Source organism: Poromitra crassiceps, assembly GCF_964638095.1.
Source record: "Poromitra crassiceps genome assembly, chromosome: 14".
NCBI classification, from domain to species: Eukaryota; Metazoa; Chordata; class Actinopteri; order Beryciformes; family Melamphaidae; genus Poromitra; species Poromitra crassiceps.
In genome coordinates, this window is record NC_139633.1 from 19,788,791 (window position 1) to 19,808,011 (window position 19,221).

Below are 19,221 nucleotides of genomic sequence, written 5' to 3' on the forward strand. Positions count from 1 at the left end.
ACTTTCTATTAAATCAAGTTCTCAAAAACAAAAAAAACAAAAGGTGTAAAACATGGATTTCTGTAACAGAAAAACATCTGTGACCTGTTGACCTGAGAATAAAATAGACATTACATTATTCTTTTACTTTTGCAAGCCATTGGTATCTGAATGCTTAAATAGCAAGAAAACTGATAGACTATTCTCCCATACAGTACATACTGGCTTTTTGTGGCTGTGCTATTAAGTAGAAATAATTACAAAACAAAGGGGACAGCTTGTTGTGTTTCGTCAAAAGGGTTCTTGGGCCATTTATCAACTTTGAGGCAGTCCATTGCCATACAGTACAGCGTTCCTCTATCAGTACCCAAAACATAAATGCAGTGATCTTTTCTATTCTCATATATTAGTATGCATGTATTTCAGTTGAAAAAAGAAAAAAAAAGAAACAGAAAAAAGAAAGAAAACCAGCATGTTGATATGGGAAAACAATCCACTAACATTAAAATTTTTGGTTACAAGCTTTGGAATTGCAGTTAGTCTTTACACATCTTTTTCTGAAATTGGTTTGTATATTTTTAAATGTATTTTTTAACATCGCTGCTTTTTGTATTTTTTTTTTTTCCATTTGTGTTTTTTTTTTTTCCTTTTGTGTTTTTTAAATATTGTCCATCACCGAAAGCTCTTTTACAATCTGATGGAGTCTGTTCCTACACTAGCAAGATTACTACTACAACTACTACTGTCTTTGACTAAGCCAGGCTGCTGCGGATCCTCCGCCGTCCTGCCCAGCCTGTCTGCTGACTTCTGACTGCTGTCAGAGTCAGACTCGTCGGTAAAGACGTCTGTTGGTATCGAGGTCTGAACTCCTGAGGTGCTCAATGAACTTGAGGTAACCGTTGAAGGTGAGGACACTGGAGGAAAAGAGGAGGAGGAGGGACTGGCGTTGGGCTTCCCGGCTAACGCTCGGGAGAAAGGGGCCTGCTGGGGCCAGGGTTTTCCGGCAGCTGTGGTGTTGAGCGGGGCGGTGGAGGAGGAGCACAGGGACGAAGAAGAGACAGCGGAGGGTGGCATGGCGGCGGATGACGTTGGCGGGGGAGGGGGGCTGCTGATGGGATGAGTGGCAGACTGCGAGGTAGATGCGGTGTTCGGGTTGGGGAAGCAGGCTGAAGAGTGAGGTAATAAACTAGTCGCGTGCTCTTTGGCATTTCTGGCTGATCGCTTGATTGTTCTGTGTTTGTGCAATGCCGACTCCAGGTGTTGACTGAGTGCTTTCTGGCCGTCCAGCGTGGCGTCACAAGCCAGGCAGTCGTAGAGACTTCCTGCACCTGCGCCGCCGGGGACACGCAGCAACATCTCTTGCAGGTTTGCCACAGACTGACCGAAAAAACAGATGGATTTCAGGTGGGTAACGGCCGCGTCTTCCTTGGTGAAAACTGCTTGACACTTGCGGCACGCCAGTTTATACTGCACCTTGGGGACGATGTACTGGTCTAGATGAAGGTCCACAGCTTTGCCATCCATCTCGTTCTGCTCGGAGTGTAGTTTATTGTGAGAGGAGGAGGAGGAGGAGGAGGAAGAGGATTCACTATGGCGGTGGTTGCCTTTTTTCTCCTCTGTTTTCACTGGATCTTTGGCAGATTCTTTGCGCTCCCCCGACGGTTGAGGGGGAACCGGAGTTTGGCTCGCTTTGGGTTGCTGGATCTGCTGAAGCTGCCGCTGCTGCTGCTGTAGCGCCTCCTGCAAGCTCTGCTGATATTGCTGGTAATGCTGCAGCAGGGACCCTGGGGACAGGCCCATCAGTGCTTGTGACAAGGTTGGGTTGTAGGGGAAGAGACTCTCCATGCCATACATGGGCTGTAGGTAGCCCCCTTGTAGAGCCCCAGGCATCTGAGGGGCATAGTACGGGGAGAAGCCAGGCATGAAGTAGGGCAGGAACTGACTTGTGAGGAGAGCTGTGGGGTCCGACGCCAAAGCAGCCTGCAGGGCCTGAAGCTGGGCAGGGTCTACCACATACTCCATGCCAGGTGTGGGCATAGAGGTGGCAGGTACAGCTGTGTCTGGTTTCTCCCTCTTGGCGCTGGCAGCAGAGGTGGAAGGGGCCGGGGTGCTTCCTGTTGAAGATGGGGTGGAGGACTTCTCTGCCTTTTCCTTGGGCTTGTCCTTCTCTCTTACCCTCTCAGCGTCACGCTCTTTGTGGGCTTCATGCCGGGAGGCGGACTGGGCCGTGGAGGAGGTGGAGATGGAGGTGGAGTTGGAGCCGGAGTGGGAGTGGGAGGCAGACGTGCTGGTCGGGGCTGGGCTGGATGAGGCCAAGGAGGATGAGGAGGGAGGCTTGTTGGGTAATCCAGATGTGGGGAGGCTAGGTGAGGGAACACTGGCACCAGGCATGTTCAGGAGGTTTGGAGGTTTTGGAGAAGTTAAAGCTGGAAAAAAGTGAAAATACAGAAACAAGAAAAAAAAGTTAAGCATTGATATTTGGATGTTACAGTTATTTGATAATAAAACAAAAGTATATACAAATAGTCTATAGAAAAATGTACAGTTGTATGTCACTAAGCAGCTCGGCTGCTGTGTGGCCTCGCCTGCCCTATTGGGGCGCGGGTGTGTGTGTTGCTCACTAAATGTTACTGCATCAGTGATGTCACAATGCCTCCTTGTGTGTGTGCCCCATTATATCACATCACTGATGACATCATCAGTGTGTGTGTGTGTGTGTGTGTGTGTGTGTGTGCCCCCCTATGACATCACTGATCAGTCTTGTCACAATGCCTCCTTGTGTGTGTGACATCACTGATCAGTCTTGTCACAATGCCTCCTTGTGTGTGTGTGTGTGTGTGTGTGTGTGTGTGTGTGTGTGTGTGTGTGTGTGTGTGTGTGTGTGTGTGTGTGTGTGTGTGTGTGTGTGTGTGTGTGTGTGTGTGTGCACCCTTATGACATCACTTTTGACATCATCACTGATGACATCATCACTGATTTGAATTTGGAGACACACCTACTGGCAACACACAAAGTGGTTTGTCGAACTTGGTACCATTTGGACACGCATAGTCACATAATCATAATCATATCTGTTGCATTAAAGACGTACCTACCATAATGTTTCATTCTTGTATGTGTGCAGAACAAACTGTCCAATTAATGTGAGTAAATGTCTTACTGAATGACTTACTAAAAAGTATAAATCATTATGAACAAAAACAACCTTCTCTCCAGTGACTATTACGTCAAGATTATAAATGTGTACAAAGTGCCCTTACACAATTATATGATGTTATACAGTCATTTTATATGTGCCAGTGTAAACAAGGCTGCATGACAGATTGATGGCAAGAAAATCTAATTTAAGGAGAGTGTGTATTCTGTTAGGACACTACGGAAGTCCAATTGTATAATTTTTCCAAATAGCTTTCCTGGACAAGTGCAGTTTATATACAGTACAGTAATCAGCTGTATATATTAACTGTCAACAATATCTTTTATAATTTACAACAGAATGAAGTTACAGGGGGGAAAATGATCTGCAACTCTGCACTTCAAAAATGTCTGGGTATCAGTGAAGACATACCTGAATTAGATGAGTTAAAGCTGGGAAGGGAGGGGCTACCAACCCCTGGCAGAAGGACTGGAGGGATGCCCTGCAGATTTGAATAGGCTGACTGGAGATTCAGAGCCTGCATTGCAGGGTTATCAAACATCCCCTGCTGTTGCATGGCTTGCTGCTGAGCCAATCCTAAAACTTCATTGGCCTTCTTGATGCGGTCCATCTCTTGTTGGGCCATAAGTTGGCGAACTGTGGCTGGGTCAAAGTATTCTTTCTCCTTATCCAACTGGCTCCCAATGGTATCCTTCACCTTGTTGATGTGTTGCTGGGAGAAGATGTGATCTCGAACAGAGAGGCGAGCACTATACTTGACACCACACAAAGTGCATTCAGTTTTGGGCCCCTCGTACGACACGTGATTTATTCCGAAGTGCTTGGCCATGCTGAGCTTAGCCTTTTTCTCCTTGGCACGGGCGTTTTGAAACCACACCTGAACCACTCTCTTTGGAAGTCCAATGTCATTGCCAAGTACCTCACACTCCAGCATAGTGGGAGTCCTGTAGTCATTAAAACAGGATTTCAGCAATTTCAGCTGGAGGTTGGTCATCTGAGTACGGAAGCGCTTTTGGCCAGGACGGTCTCCACTGTCAATGCTCCTGGTGCAAGAAGCTCCAGGACTCGGAGAGCAGGGGTCAGCCATGCTGGAGGTCTCACTGTAGTCAATGATATTTTCATTTTCATAGTCCTTAGCATAATAGCTCGTTGCAGGGCTCACCAACCCCGAGGACATCTGGTCGTCATTTTCAAGGGAGGGGGCTGTGCCCCCAGACTTAGACAGGTAATCGCCACTATTTAGGCTGTGCTTTGCGTCAGCACTGTCATTATCAGCATTGGCCTCATCACCGGTGGTTGTGTCTGTGATGGCTGTGTTCACAGACGAGCAGTCGTCATTATCAAGTTTGCTCTGGTCAAAGCTGAGGTTTACAGAGGAGATGGTTGGGCTCTCAAAGTCTTCCATTGCCTCAACTTTAATGGATGAAGGACTCAGTAGGGCCCTGGGTGACAAATCCATGCCTTTGTTCACTGGCGACAGCGAGGAGCTTTGTCCATCATTGTGAGTGGGGGCAAGCTGGGCATAACTTGACATATCTAGAACATCCATTTTCATTTGCATGACCTCCTGTTCAGGTAACATGCCAGCCAGAGCTAGATTGTAGCCAGCACGTTTGGCTTCATGCCAGTGTCGAGAGCGAATGTGTGCCTCCAGTGCAGTCTTTGCTTTGAACAGAGCCCGACAAAAAGGGCACCTCCGATGAGCTTGAGCTGGCCCTACTGCCCGAAACTGGCCCTTTCTCTCTCGGGCTCGGGTGTTCTGGAACCACACTTGCACCACCCTCTTTTTTAGCCCCACCTCGTGAGCTATGTGGTCGAGCATTTTACGCGTGGGATTGGAATCTAATAAGTACTTCTGATATAGGATCTCCAGCTGCTCAGGTGTGATGGTGGTTCTGAGCCGCTTGTCTCTCTGTGGCTCCTCTCCGCTGTTTGTGCTGTCGTTCTCTCCTGGGCTGGTGGTGCCCGCCTTCTCCTCCAACTTCCTCTTCAGGGAGTTCATGGTGGAGGTGGGCGTGGACGGAGAGGTGGCAGAGCTGCTGGGAATCTGCGGCATTGCCCCGGAGAGAAGTTGGCTCGCCAAAAGAGGATTGCTGGGATCAAACAGCATGAACGGCATGTCCATCGTGCGGTCGAGGAATTGAGGGTGGATGAATTGGTTTTGCACAGAGAGGAAGTGTAACTGCTGGTGTTCCTGCCAGTGCTCAAAGGAGGGGAAGGCCACCTTGCACTGCTCACACTGGTAAGGGATCATCTGCTGTGCCAGCTGTTGTGAGGCAGAGGTCAGGTGTGCGCTGAGACTCAGGTGAGAGCTTTGAGAGGGGGCCTGGCTCGTCTGAGAGGCGGAGGGACCGCACTGCTGCTGCTGCTGCTGCTGCTGCTGCTGCTGCTGCTGCTGCGAGAAGGAAGGAGATGAATGTTTGCTGGCCTTGGGAATCGTTTGGGGCTTCTCTTCTCGCTGAGATCTATGGTGATGTGTCTCAGATTGGGGCTGATGCACAATTTCCTGCTTAATTGAAGTTTGGTTTTCACGCGGATCGGCAGACATTTCCGGTAACTGTTTAGGCTTCTCATCGTAAGTGTTTGAGGTGTTGGCTGGCGATGCCTCCTCTTTCTCGGCGGATGGGAGGTGTGAGAATGCTGAGGTGGAGGGTGGGAGAGGGCAGAGGCTCGAGGAGGAGGGCATCGGGGTGTGACAGGAGGACCCAGAGGGGGTATAGTATTCATGTGAAAGATCCATTGAATCCTCATTCTGGCTGTCATATTGCCCTTCGTCATCTTCATCTTTGTAGCACAGCTTCTTTTGGTGTTTTATTAGGTCAAATATACGCTGGAAAACCAGACTGCATTTCTTACACTGGTAATTCAGATTGGTGGTGCGAATATAGCGGTCATTCGACAGCTCTCTTCTTTCGCCGTCTTTTGCTCCATCGCCCTGGTTTTCATAATTCTTTCTTGCTTTCTGGCGAGCATTCTGGAACCAGACGACGATGACACGAGTGGGGAGGCTCAGAAGGTTGGAGAGCTGTTCAAATTCATCATCTTTAGGATATGCATTGGCATCAAAGAAGTCTTGAAGCACTCGTAGCTGGTAGTCAGTAAACCTCGTCCTGGATGACCTCTTGCTTCCGTAGCATTCTTGTTTCTGGGGCTCGGGGGACGGAGGCTTCGAGTCAATTTTGATGTCTTCCAGAGTCGTTATCGGTGGATTATTGAAATTGTATGGCGAGTCTTTGTTGCGCTGGCGCTCTTTGAATAGAGTGTTTCTGAACCAGTGCTTTATGACTTTTTGAGGCAGCCCTGATTTATCCGCCATTTCTTTAATCTGATCCTCATTGGGTGAGTTGTTAATATCAAAGTATTGTCGCAGGACCCGAAGCTGGTCGTCTGTGATGCGTGTCCGTGGCCTCTTGTTCTGCTGCTGCTGCTGTAGCATGGCTGGTGTGAGCTGTTGCTGATAGAGCAGGGCCAGCTCTGAGGCCAGGCCGGACTCAACAGAGGATAGCTGTGAAGGCATCTGAGAAGGCAAAGACTGGAGAGACATTGGCTGCATCATGAGTGGCGAAAAGAGGTTCAGGTCCATCGGCATGGAGATCTGTGCCATTGAAATTTGAGGCTGCGGGGGAGGTACAGTCGGAGGTGTGAGCGAGGCAGCAGAGACGGGGATATTTGGTGTGGGTGCCCGCTGCGGTGCAGGTGGAGGAGGAGGGGGTGGAGGAGGCGGTGGTGGAGGAGCCGGTGCAGCCTCTGGTGTCGGGGGTCTCAGTGGATAGAGTTTATCATACTGCTCTCTGTATTCCTTAGCAAATCTCTCGAGGGATCGGAATGGAAAGAAGGCCTGGTGGATATGCTCCTGGTGACTCTTCAGAATGAGAATGTTTGAAAACAGCTTGCCACAGGCTTCACATTCCAGTTTCTCTAATCCCTCAACGGGGTCCACCACTCTTGTTATCCCACCTGGACCGCTTGATCCTGTAGGTCCGGTCCCAGCTGTCTTCTTCTGAGCTTTCTGCTTGTTTTCATTGTATTGAATTACTAACTCAAAACCAAAGTTCTCCAGAAGGGCTTTAGTTGCATTTCCACGAGCATCTGAAGCAATCCTTGGTGGAGGCAATCCGGTATCGTGGTTACTATTAATTGAAATCTGCTGCATGTCCTTCTTGTCTTTGGCCTTGTTGTCTGTAGAATCTTTGACATGTTCCTCCGTTTTTTCACTTGTGTCTTTATCTCTTTGTATTTCCCGCTCTTTCTCATGATGAGAGGAATGATGCTTATGCTTTTTTTCAGACTGCTGGAGGAGAGCAGCACTCTGTTGCAGTAATGCCATCTGCCCCTGGGCCGCGTGGGCTTGCTGCTGCTGTTGCTGTTGTTGTTGTTGCTGCTGCTGCTGCTGCTGTTGTTGTTGTTGTTGTTGCTGCTGCTGTTGGTGTTGCTGCTGAAGGTGGTGGTGCATCAGTTGCTGCTGTAGGCAGCTCTGCTGGGCTGAGTTCTTTAGGTCCTCCAGCAGGGAGGCGGTAGAGGAACTTGCCAGGCCAAGTGCTGAGCTACTGAGGAGCTCTGGGTTCAGCTGAAATTCTGCTCCAGGGATGTAGAAAGGGAAGAGCAACTGCTGCTGTTGCAGAGGGAGAAGCGCTTCGGCCGTCATAGGGAAGTGCTGCAGAAGTGCTGGGTTGAAGAGCTGTGATTGTATAAGTGCAGCCTGCTGCTGAAGCTCTTGCTGAAGCTGGGCCTGAGCTTGGGCCTGGGCCTGAGCCAACTGCTGTTGTTGCTGAAGCTGCTGCTGCTGCTGTTGTTGTTGCTGCTGCTGCTGCTGCTGCTGTTGCTGTTGTTGCCCCCTGGCAGATAGCATGTCTGCAAACTTCTTCTTTTTTACTTCATGGTGGTTCTCAGATGGTGATGAATGGCAGCTCACCAAGGAATTCCCCAGGCTGTCAATGCTGTGAGATTGACTCATGTGATTACCTCCAAGAATACTCTGAGCTGTGTGAGACCCAGAAGAACCGTGGTGGTTGCTAGAGCTAGTAGTTGAGTTAGTTGCTGGGCTTGGGCTGGCTGTTGAAGTGCTGATGCTGGAGCCTCCACCACTCAAACCAGTAGCACTCCCAGAGCTAGTGCTACCTCCTGCTGCTTCGAGTTTGGCTGCCCTGGCTTTGGTCTGGTGTAGAACAGAGCGCATGTGTATCTCTAGAGTCGAACTCTGGCTATATGCCACGTTACAAGTGCTGCACTTGAATGGCTTGTTGTCAGGGCTGCTGGTGGGCTCAGGTTGACCAGTGGTGGACTCCTGAAGGGCCCTCTTGACCTTGTGCAGGTGGGATACAGAGTTATAGTGAACCAGGAGAATGTTCTTTTGTGTAAAGGACTCTTTGCATACAGTGCACTTGAACGGACGAGATGGATCCAAGAACTTCTCCATTGTGAAGTTGGGACCCTTTCTGAACGGCAGAGCACGTTTGGGTTCAGATCCAGAATCTTCTAGCAATGAGCCAGAGTCACTACCTGTTGGGCTTTGTTTTTCCTCTGGGTCACTTTCCTCCCCCTCTTTGTCATCTTCTCCCAGGCTTCCATGCTCCTCACCGAGGGATGGGTCACCCATGACCATTATGTCTCCATTCATTAATAAGCCCCCGTAGAGCTGCTGGATGTCAGCTTCACTCAGCTCCAGATGGCTGGTTTCCAAATGTTTCTTCAACGCCTGCAGTGTTCTGAAGCTACGCTGGCAGAGGCAGCACATGGTGGCTGCCCTGATCACATGGTACTGTGAATGGAGCTGCAGCTTCTCCACAGTCTTGAAGGCCAGGCTGCATTGGTTACAACGGTACTTGTAGACATGGCGATCTGAAACAGGCAACTGGGGCCTTTTGTTGTGAACTTCATTGAAATGCATCTGGAGGGAGTTGGAGGATTTGAAGACTTGGTTACAGCCTTTCTTCCAGCACAAAAATCCTGTGGCATCATCCCTCTCAGACTGGTGATCCTCCAGAGGTGACTTACGAGCCTCAGTCATTTCTGTAGGAAGTGAAACCCCCTTTTCTGGATCAGCATCTGATGCATCTGTCAATAAATAAACCAAATGGAAAGAATAATTAATTATGTGCCATAATTAGCATAATAAAAATGTACCTCATCAGTGACATCATCAGTGACATCATAAATGATGTCACATGTAACCGTATGCTGACTTTTCCCCCTCAGAATTCTGACTTTAATCTGAGAATTCAGACTTTTTACTACGTCGTGGTCAAGAGAAGGCTTTTTGGGGTGAGTCATGCATTAATTGAGTCAGAAACACATAATGGATAGAATGTCATCAGTAGGGGTGTCACAATATATCGTCCCACGAAATTTCGCGATAGTAAAACGTCACGATATGTATCGTTGAGATGAAATCTCATATCGCAAAAAAATAGACTAAGAAACGTCTTTGTTTGTTGAAGTTCAATGTGTGGAAAGTACGGTAGTTCAGTTGAACAAGTCTCTGAAGAGACACATGAGAAGTTATACAGGAGAGAAACCATTCAATTGAGTTTCTGGCAAAACTGTTTACTTGACAGGAAAAACTGAAGATGCATAAAAAATAGATTAAGAAAAGTCTTGTTGTTTGAGTTTGAAGAAAAACTGAAGATGCATAATGAGAATTTATACTGCTGAGAAACCTTTTAGTTCAAAGTAAATCTAAGTGACGGTGTAACTCATTCTATTTCAAGATAAGCCTTATCTCCAATCTCATGTTTTTTCTAGTTGTTATTGTAATAACAATTTCCCACAACAGCAATAAAATACTACTTTTCCAGTCATATATTGTCATTATTCAAGTTTAAAAAAATATTGTTAAAATCGTATCGTATCGTATCGTTATCGTGAACCCAGTATCGTGATACGTATCGTATCGTGAACTGAGTGTATCGTGACACCCCTAGTCATCAGTGATGATGTCATCAGTGATGTCATCAGTGATGATGTCTGATTGATTGATGTTAGCCTTGAAGGTGGCTTGAAACAGTGTAAGAAGAAAAAACTTTTTTATTTTTAAAACTTTTATTTTCCTGTCAACCATTTTATGTGAAGCACTTTGAATTGCCTCTGTGTATGAAATGTGCTATACAAATAAACCTGACTTGATTTTCTGAGATTCTTCTCTCTCAAATGTCTCACTTTAATCTCAGAATTCTGTTTTTTCCCCTCAATATTCCGACATTAAACTCAGAATTCTGACTCTAATCTCAGAATTCTGACTTTTGTTTTTCAGAATTCTAAAACTCACAATTCTAACTTTTTTTTCCAGAATTCTGACTTTATTCTCAGATTATTCTCAGATTTAAACTGAGAAGTCAAATACATTTTTCACATGTGGCCCTAATCCTCTTCGGTAGCGATCCAACAAAATGTTTAATTTCATTCCATTTATTGTATGTAATGAATTTAGTCATGTATTTGCAAAAACAAAGATAAAGAACATTTTGAGCAGTAACTATTGCATGGCGTGTAAAACAAACTGTAGCATAACGGTAAAGTAACCCCCAAATGTTGCAGTGTGACACTAACCGGTTTGCTTCCTTGTATCCTCAAAGTTGGAGTGTGATGTGGCTTGGGGGGTGCTTTGGGGCTCTCTGTCTGGGCCAGGTACAGGTAAAAACATGCTTGCTGGAAGCACTTCAGTTGCTGTCACCTGGAAAACAAAAGCACAAGGCAATTCTAGTGTTAATAATGATCTCAATGATTCACAATACAATTTAATATTCATGTCAACAATGTTTTTACAGGTAGGGTGCATAAAAAAGACGATGAATACAGGGTGGTTATGTACAAGATACACATGTCAACTGTTACATATTTATACAGCATATAAGATCATTTCCACACATTCACACACTTTGCTGAGGTCCTCACTCGCTTACACATAGCCTACATTACTAGATTCATGTGGAGCACTCCAATGTGCATGTATGTATGTATGTGCGTGCTCCGCGCATGCACACACACACACACACACACACACACACACACACACACACACACACACACACACACACACACACACACACACACACACACACACACACAATCGTATTACTTCATTTGCCATTCCTGCAATTTACAGTTGAGCACTGCTGGTGTTTTGTCATATGCCTGGTAAGTTCTGCTGCAGCCAATTAGGGAGATGGACTGCATGGCCTACCTTGGCCAACTGCAAAGCTCATTAGAGAGCCTAATTAAATAATTCTTCCTTGGAAAAAACGACTATTCCAATGGAGAGTGATCCATTCTAACTAAAATAACAACCGGCCATCTTGCAAAAATAGTCTTGGATCAGAATACACATTAGTGCGGTTTCATGTGCCAGTTACATAAGAAATTAGGTAGAAAAGTCGATTCTTAGATTAAAAACTAAACAAACAAACAATTTGTAATACAAAAGGTATGCCATGCATAAAAAAGGAAAGAAAATAGATTATTTTTTTCTACTATTTTAATAGGAACATTTCAAGGACGAATGAATATTGATTTAAAAAGTGCAGAGAAGCGCCCAGGTTCTCTCTGCTCTCTAAAGGTTGAAGTCAATCATGTGTGAATGACAGCAACCTCTCTTTATCCTGGCCGCCCTAACACACTTCTCTCCTATTTCTCCCTCTGATAGCCTGTTTTTCTTTTCTTTTACCCCCAAAAGATGACAATTCATCACATTCACTCATTAACAGACCCCTATTTAACAGTAATCATGGGCTGAGATTGGAGGAGGCTGGGAGATGAGGCCCTCTCTGATTGGAGGAGGCTGGGAGATGAGGAGGCTGGGAGATGAGGCCCTCTCTCTGCTTCACCTTCCTTCAATTAACTTCCCAAACAGAACAATCAGCCTCACTCGCCATGCTGCATTTCAATTGGCATCACTCCACCACATCCCCACTGTTTGTCTTCTCAACCTCTATTTCAGGGTCTCCTTGGAGAACCTCTTCCCCTTAGCCTAAAGGCCTATCATGGCTATCCTGACTATCCTTTGACATAACATCAAATGAAGACATCTAAAACAAAGACAGAAACGTAAAAAAAAGAGAGAGAGGCGGGGGGGGGGTTCAAAATAAAAAATAATTCGTTTTTAAAGAAAAACAAAAAAATGTCTGACTTTGACTATTATACTTTAATATTCTATCATTGTTATTATTCCGTAACCATAGCATACAAATAATCAAATAATCGAAATGTTCAAAAATCTGATGAGAACTTAATTTAATTTCCTGCAAAACAAGGGAGTGTCAGCTGACCACAGAGTTTGAGGTTTTGGGCCGTTTTTTTGCCATTTACAAGGAGTCCTTCTTAACAGACACAGTGAGGATATGGCTGAACATAGCAGGCCATATAACCTATATGCCAGCTCCAAACAGGGCAGAATCCCCCTCAAGCATCAGTGGGGTCTGCAGGGACTTCAAGGTTAAGTGGAACAGTAAACACTTTCTAGTCCATTACTATACGATTAGTGTGATCACAAATTCACTCGAAAATACACCCCCTCCCATTTTTTGTGTGTGGTGGTGGTGGGTGGGTGGGTGGGGTTACCTCTCTGTCCCCCCATTTCTTCCAAATGAGAAGTGGAAAATTAATGCAACCACCATGGAGAGTCACGGTGCGGTGATTTACATTACAAAGTGGACCGTTTCTAGACAACTGCTTCATTAGGCCACGAGAGGCAAGAGCAGAGAGTATCCCAAGGTCACTTTTAATTTACAGCGCCTAATTGGCAAACATAGTTCAAAATGGCTATCATGCAGCCAGACTCAGAATAAACGAAGCACAATTATTTTCATTACCCCTATCTTATACAGACAGAAAATGAGACATGGAGATGAGAGAGAGAGAGAGGGAGGGGGTAATGGAGGAGGATATACAGTACATATACAGTACGTATGGAGAGAGAGAGAGAGAGAGAGAGAGAGGGAGAGAGAGAGAGAGAGAGAGGGAGGGAGTAATGGAGGAGGATATACAGTACATATACAGTACGTATGGAGAGAGAGAGAGGGAGAGAGAGACAGGGAGGGAGTAATGGAGGAGGATATACAGTACCTATGGAGAGAGAGAGAGGGAGGGAGTAATGGAGGAGGATATACATATACAGTACGTATGGAGAGAGAAAGAGAGAGAGAGGGGGAGAGAGAGTAATGGAGGAGGATATTTATACATATACAGTGCATATGGAGAGAGAGAGGGAGGGAGGGAGCAATGGAGGAGGATATACAGTACGTATGGAGAGAGAGAGAAAGAGAGAGGGAGAGAGAGTAATGGAGGAGGATATAATGTACATATACAATACATATGGAGAGAGAGAGAGGGAGAGAGAGAGGGAGGGAGTAATGGAGGAGGATATACATACAGTACGAATGGAGAGAGAGAGAGAGAGGGAGGCAGTAATGGAGGAGGATATACATACAGTACGAATGGAGAGAGAGAGAGAGGGAGGCAGTAATGGAGGAGGATATACAGTACGTATGGAGAGAGAGAGAAAGAGAGAGGGAGAGAGAGAGAGTAATGGAGGAGGATATAATGTACATATACAATACATATGGAGAGAGAGAGAGGGAGAGAGAGAGGGAGGGAGTAATGGAGGAGGATATACATACGGTAGGAATGGAGAGAGAGAGAGAGAGGGAGGCAGTAATGGAGGAGGATATACATATATACTGTACAGTACATATGGAGAGAGAGAGAGAGAGAGAGAGAGAGAGATGGGGTACAGGAGAGAGGGTGGGTAAATGAAGGGTGAGAGCATTTTTATGCATGGTCGGCAAGAAATAAAAGTCACCTATTTCAGAATTCATTAGGATCGTCTACTACGAGACACGTGAAAAGGATAAAGTATATTTCCATCTCGCCCGTTATATAAAAAAAGGTGTGCGCTTTAATGTGTGTTATATTACCTCTGTTCTATCACGGGTGCTCTTGTAGTGCTTCAGTACATTATACAATCTCTATAAAAGAAATAAATATTGCCATCTACAATACTAATGTGCTCGCCATTTACTTCCTAGATGGGGGGTGAAGATGGCCCCGGCGGCAGACAAGAGCAATGTTTTACTGACTGATTGTCCGGCTAAAGCTATTCCACTCCACGGCACGGAACAGAACAAAGATTTGCTCTGTGATTTACAAGAAAACCGAGCAAATAAATTTGTATTCCCCCCTGATACGCATTAAAGAAAGTAAGGGCAGGATTCTCTCTGGGCAGATAAGGGCACACTGGTGCCTTATTGCAGCTGATATAAATCTAACTTTGGAAGGTGAGTCAGAGAGATCACGTGACTCATGCGACAATATGATTCATTACATACATCATATTTCTGTAGGAGTATTTGCTGAGTATTTAGACACGTTTCCTTCTTTAATTAGTATATGAGCTTCGACTGTGCTTTGTGCAGTCACAGCTTTCATTGTGTCTGGACAATCTGTACATTTATTAGTCACATTCACGATTGGATTTTGTGCCAAATCAATAGTGAATAATAACAATCGCATTGCCTGAATTTGAATTTCATTAAAAGGGAAAACTGTTCAATGAATTTGGATTCATGCATCACAACTGCTTTATTTGAACACATTGGTAATAAAAGGCTTTGTTTTGACTATAGCACAGAGGTGATCATTGACATGGTGAGAATGTCAGTGTGCTAATAAATGAACTGGGAGCTAAGAGCAAGTCATCTAGAAAAAAAATGCTTATCTGCATAGTCTGCAGCATCCCCCAAATTACTATGATTACAATGGAGCTGGGCGGGAATATGCTCTCTGATAATGGGCAGATTCAGACAATGCAAGAGAAGAGAGGAATAATAATGCATCTCAAAAATGCTAAATTCTATCTGACTTCTAATGAGCCAATGGGATTGCCTGAAGCCATTTCACAATTAACAGCATTCTTTGTTTTGATCAAGCAAATTTAGAGGAGGGGAGACCGGGGAGTCATTCTTCCTCACAGCCATGCAGCCACAGACTGAGTGAGTCATCTTCTCGGCATGGCTGAATCTTTGGTCCTTGACTTGACCCATTGCATTCTGACTGGCCGTAATGTGTGCACATAGGAATACACTGGGCAGCAGAGACTGGCTGCTGCTTCCTGGTCTCTGACAGGGGGGGAAACATCCCTGAGGAGATAATGGAGCAATATCGGACAAAAGATATAGAAAATGGAATCAAAGTTAGATTGTTGTGATGTCCACAAGAAAAGGAGGGAGCAAGGCCATAACATGTGTTCCTCTGTTGTTCCCAATGAATTCCCTGAGTTGAGAAAGCTTCTGATAACGTATGACATAAGGTATGCAGGGAATGCATGGATGTCTATACTATCTTCACAAACTAATACATACCAATGAAACTGAAAAAAGGCCAAAACAAGTTACCTTGAAAAACTGCAAATAACAAACAAAGAGAAAGAAAGACAGAAAGAAAGAAAGAAAAAACACAATCCAGATTTAAACTCATCAACAGCCCTCCGAACCACCCACCCCACACACACACACACACACACACACACACACACACACACACACACACACACACACACACACGTTCACACATGTACACACACACGACTTACCGTGGCGATAAGCTTATCAACACAGTCCGGCGCCACGCTGTGGAGGTGTGTGAGATGGAACTGAAGGTGGATCTTGTTGTTGAGCATGTCCTGGCAGAGCGGGCAGCGGAACATGGGCTGGACAGAGTGCTGCGTCATCACGTGCATTCTGAGACGGTTCAGGTCCGTGTTGGTGAACTTGCAGTAGGGGCACTGGTACATCTGGGCAGGGGAAAAGGGCATCCACAGAGGGTTAAGGGAGAATTTCATTCCCCCATTTTTATGTATAACTAAGTAATGTGAACAGAAATCTTTGAAGAATCTTTGAAATCATTTTCCCCATATGCCCTTACTGCGCTAAATGAGCTTGTACCACTTTTTCACCACTGACAGGATCAGATCATTCCAAAGGGATAGCTTCCATACTGCTCATCTGGCGTAATCCAAGTCTCCACAAGCCCTGAGATGCCAAGTTGACTTGAAAAGACGTCAATTACACCCTGTTTTTAGCTGGAATATAGCCATATGTGCAGCTGGATATGCCTGGTTTATTCCTGGAGCACCTGGCTACATTGTCTATTGCCAACTGAAGCCATCTTGTTCAAAAACTGCATCATTTTCATAGATTTCTGTTCATATTACTCGGTTATACGTGCAATATAAAAAAATGGTCCAGGTTTAAAACAAAAAAAACGAAATTCTCCTTTAATGGGGTGAGACCACGGTAGGCCTGCTCAGAGAGAGCAGAGGATCTGTAGATCGGGGGGGGGGGGGGGGGGGGGGGGGCAGACAGGTCCCTCTGATCACAGACCGATGGGTAATACTGAACACCACTGACTCTTGGCACACACTTCAAAGTGCTCTCATCTCATCTGTCAAATGCTATATTGATTTTCCACCTTTTGCACAATTAGCAGTGCGACTGCAGCAGAAAGGCTACACTAATTTTAAAAAATCCTGCATAATATAAAAAGGGTCAGTGGGATTCACATAAGTAAAAAATAATTAGAAGTACATCTTTGCATTTCTTTGCTTAGTTGATGATGTCTAAGGTTTAGGCTTTATAACGAGGAGTTGGTAATGCGAGAATTCCCCAAATTCAAAGGGTTGGAGAAACAGAGAGTTTGATGAACATCTGAAGGCGTGGTCTCACCTGCTCCGCAGCAGCACTCTTCTCAGCTGTCCTGGGACGCTTGGAGCAGAGCGGGCTCTCTGAGGTCTCTGACCGCGAGGAGGGCCTTTTGGAGGGGATCGGGGATTCTGCCTGGTGCCTCTCCAAATGGCTGGACACTGCTGAACACGCACGTGCACGCACACACACACACACACACACACACACACACACACACACACACACACACACACACACACACACACATGAACAAACACACACACACACACACGCACAAACACACACAAACATGAAGGAGAAAGAGAGAGAGGAGCAGACATGTCATGTCAAGACAAGGTGAGCCTGGGAACAGGTCAATCAATAAGACTGTGGATAAAGGGCTTTGAAATGTCTTCCTTAAATGTGATATAAGTGTCTTTAATGGGACTTGGCAGAGGAACTGTTGGTAGCCAACTCATGACTCCTCATACAAATCACCAGTCTCTCTTCATCACTTCTCTGCCCATGCTGCTGCAGTGGGACGTACAGCCATCGGGCTTTGACGGGCCGTCTCTCTCCCAATGCTGGATTGTCAGGACATTATACAACACCGCAAACAGCTAATAAAAACAGCAGCTTGCCACGGTGGGCAGCTGTAGGTTTCATGTCACCATGGATTTTATGTCCGTGAGATTTTCTAAACTTGAGACAGGGCGCACACACGCACACACACACACACACACACACACACGCACACACACACACACACACACACACACACACACCTCGCTACCTCATCATACACTATGAAGGTAAAGAGATCCACATCGGCCTCAAACTCAACTTTAAACGAGACGAGATGTTTCTTTCATCAACATTTGACCACAAATTCTGGTCATATGGTGACCTATTGTTTGACCCTTCTTGAGAAAAACTTCCATCTCTTTGTGCCTACACAGCAAGTGAGTGCTAGTGAAACTCTCTATTTAATTGGAGTTTCTGTAACGAGCTAAGCCTCCTCCAGTGTGTTGTCGGTGTAGGGGGGCTTGCAGGTGGACTTGCAGATGGCTGTCCTTGTTGTACAGTAGGTCTCTGATATAAGCCTAGTGAGTCTAAAGCCTTGTTAGAGAACTGGACCGTTCCCTTCGCTATGATGTGCTTCTCTCCATGCATGTCTCATTATAGAAGCCACTAAATCAACGGATGGTGAACTTCTCTTGATTATAAAACCAGGTGCAGTGCCCGTTCGCCCCCGCTGCTGCACAGAGCGCTGTTCGCTTGTTTATTCAAAGTTTGTTAATATTGAATGTGCCGCGTGTGCAAATTGCACCAAATCTGACACCGCACGTCCTTAGGTCCCCAGCAACACACCCGCCAAGTGTGAAGTAGATCGGACGAATGGTTCTGGAGATATGCGAAGGACACACGCACGCACGCACACACACACACACACACACACACACACACACACACACACACACACACACACACACGCAACAGATAGAGATCTCTTGCTTTATAGTATGAATATTCATGACGAAGAGAACGAGAGGATTGCAATATTGGAGAACCTTTCCTCAGACCTCTGAGCCAATCTGTGTATTTCTTCACAGCAACACTAGAATGTTGCATACGACCTTAGCCTTTCAGCTAGCTCTAATACAGGTTTTCAAGGATTTTTAAAAAATGGCCAGAGGGGTTCCAAGATGGCATTGAGGGTTCAAAGATGCCATTTACTGATTAGCCAGAGATACTCTGAGAAGACAGCCATGCTTCTCATAGTTTGATGTCAAAAGAAAAGAAAGCAGCTACAGTAATTGTCAGGTAGCGGCCCATCTTTGAAAAGATTCCCTTTATAGAGTTATTTCAAGTTAAGGCTGGTCGATATGGACAAAAGAAAATCATATTTCTGTATTTTTAGGCTGAATGGCGACACACGATATAATATCTCTGCATTTTCTACGAAGTGGGCTAGATGTTCAGTTATGAGTCAAAGCCACATGTGAGATGTCACAAGCACTTAAAAAAATAAAATAAAAAAACAAGACTGCACTTGACTGAATGCCTTGTAGGTATTGTCGGTGCTTTCACAAAATATTTACAGGATGAGATTCATGAGTATTTAATAATCAGTCATGTGAGATAATATGGATGTAATGACCAAGTGGGTAAAGGCAAACAAGAGAATAGCTCGAACAGTCTGTCAATTTCTGAAAATAATATCACTTTACTGTAATGCAGCCTTTACAAGCAGGAAGAGACAACACTTATGCCATATTACGATATCTAAAATATTAGATGATATCTAGTCTCATATCACGATATCGATATATTGCCCGGCCCTAATGCTTCACTAGTTGGCAGAACATATCACACAGCTAATCCTTTTAATATAAACTATAAACCAATATTAAC

The 19,221-nt window shown here is 45.3% G+C and overlaps 1 protein-coding gene across 1 annotated transcript in view; it reads right to left on the reverse strand.

Annotated features, from left to right (window-relative positions):
* Positions 1 to 400: 400 nt before the first annotated feature.
* The window catches only part of zfhx3b (zinc finger homeobox 3b), a gene marked incomplete at its 5' end in the record, with an annotated part of 132,920 nt that continues 114,099 nt past the window's right edge, over positions 401 to 19,221 (reverse strand). Inside the window, 5 exons of the mRNA XM_083650952.1 lie at positions 401 to 2,405; positions 3,548 to 9,190; positions 10,682 to 10,805; positions 15,717 to 15,917; positions 16,849 to 16,985. Coding sequence (XP_083507078.1) covers positions 667 to 2,405; positions 3,548 to 9,190; positions 10,682 to 10,805; positions 15,717 to 15,917; positions 16,849 to 16,985 — 7,844 coding nt within the window. The 3' untranslated portion in view covers positions 401 to 666. The remainder of the gene's footprint in view (positions 2,406 to 3,547; positions 9,191 to 10,681; positions 10,806 to 15,716; positions 15,918 to 16,848; positions 16,986 to 19,221) is intronic.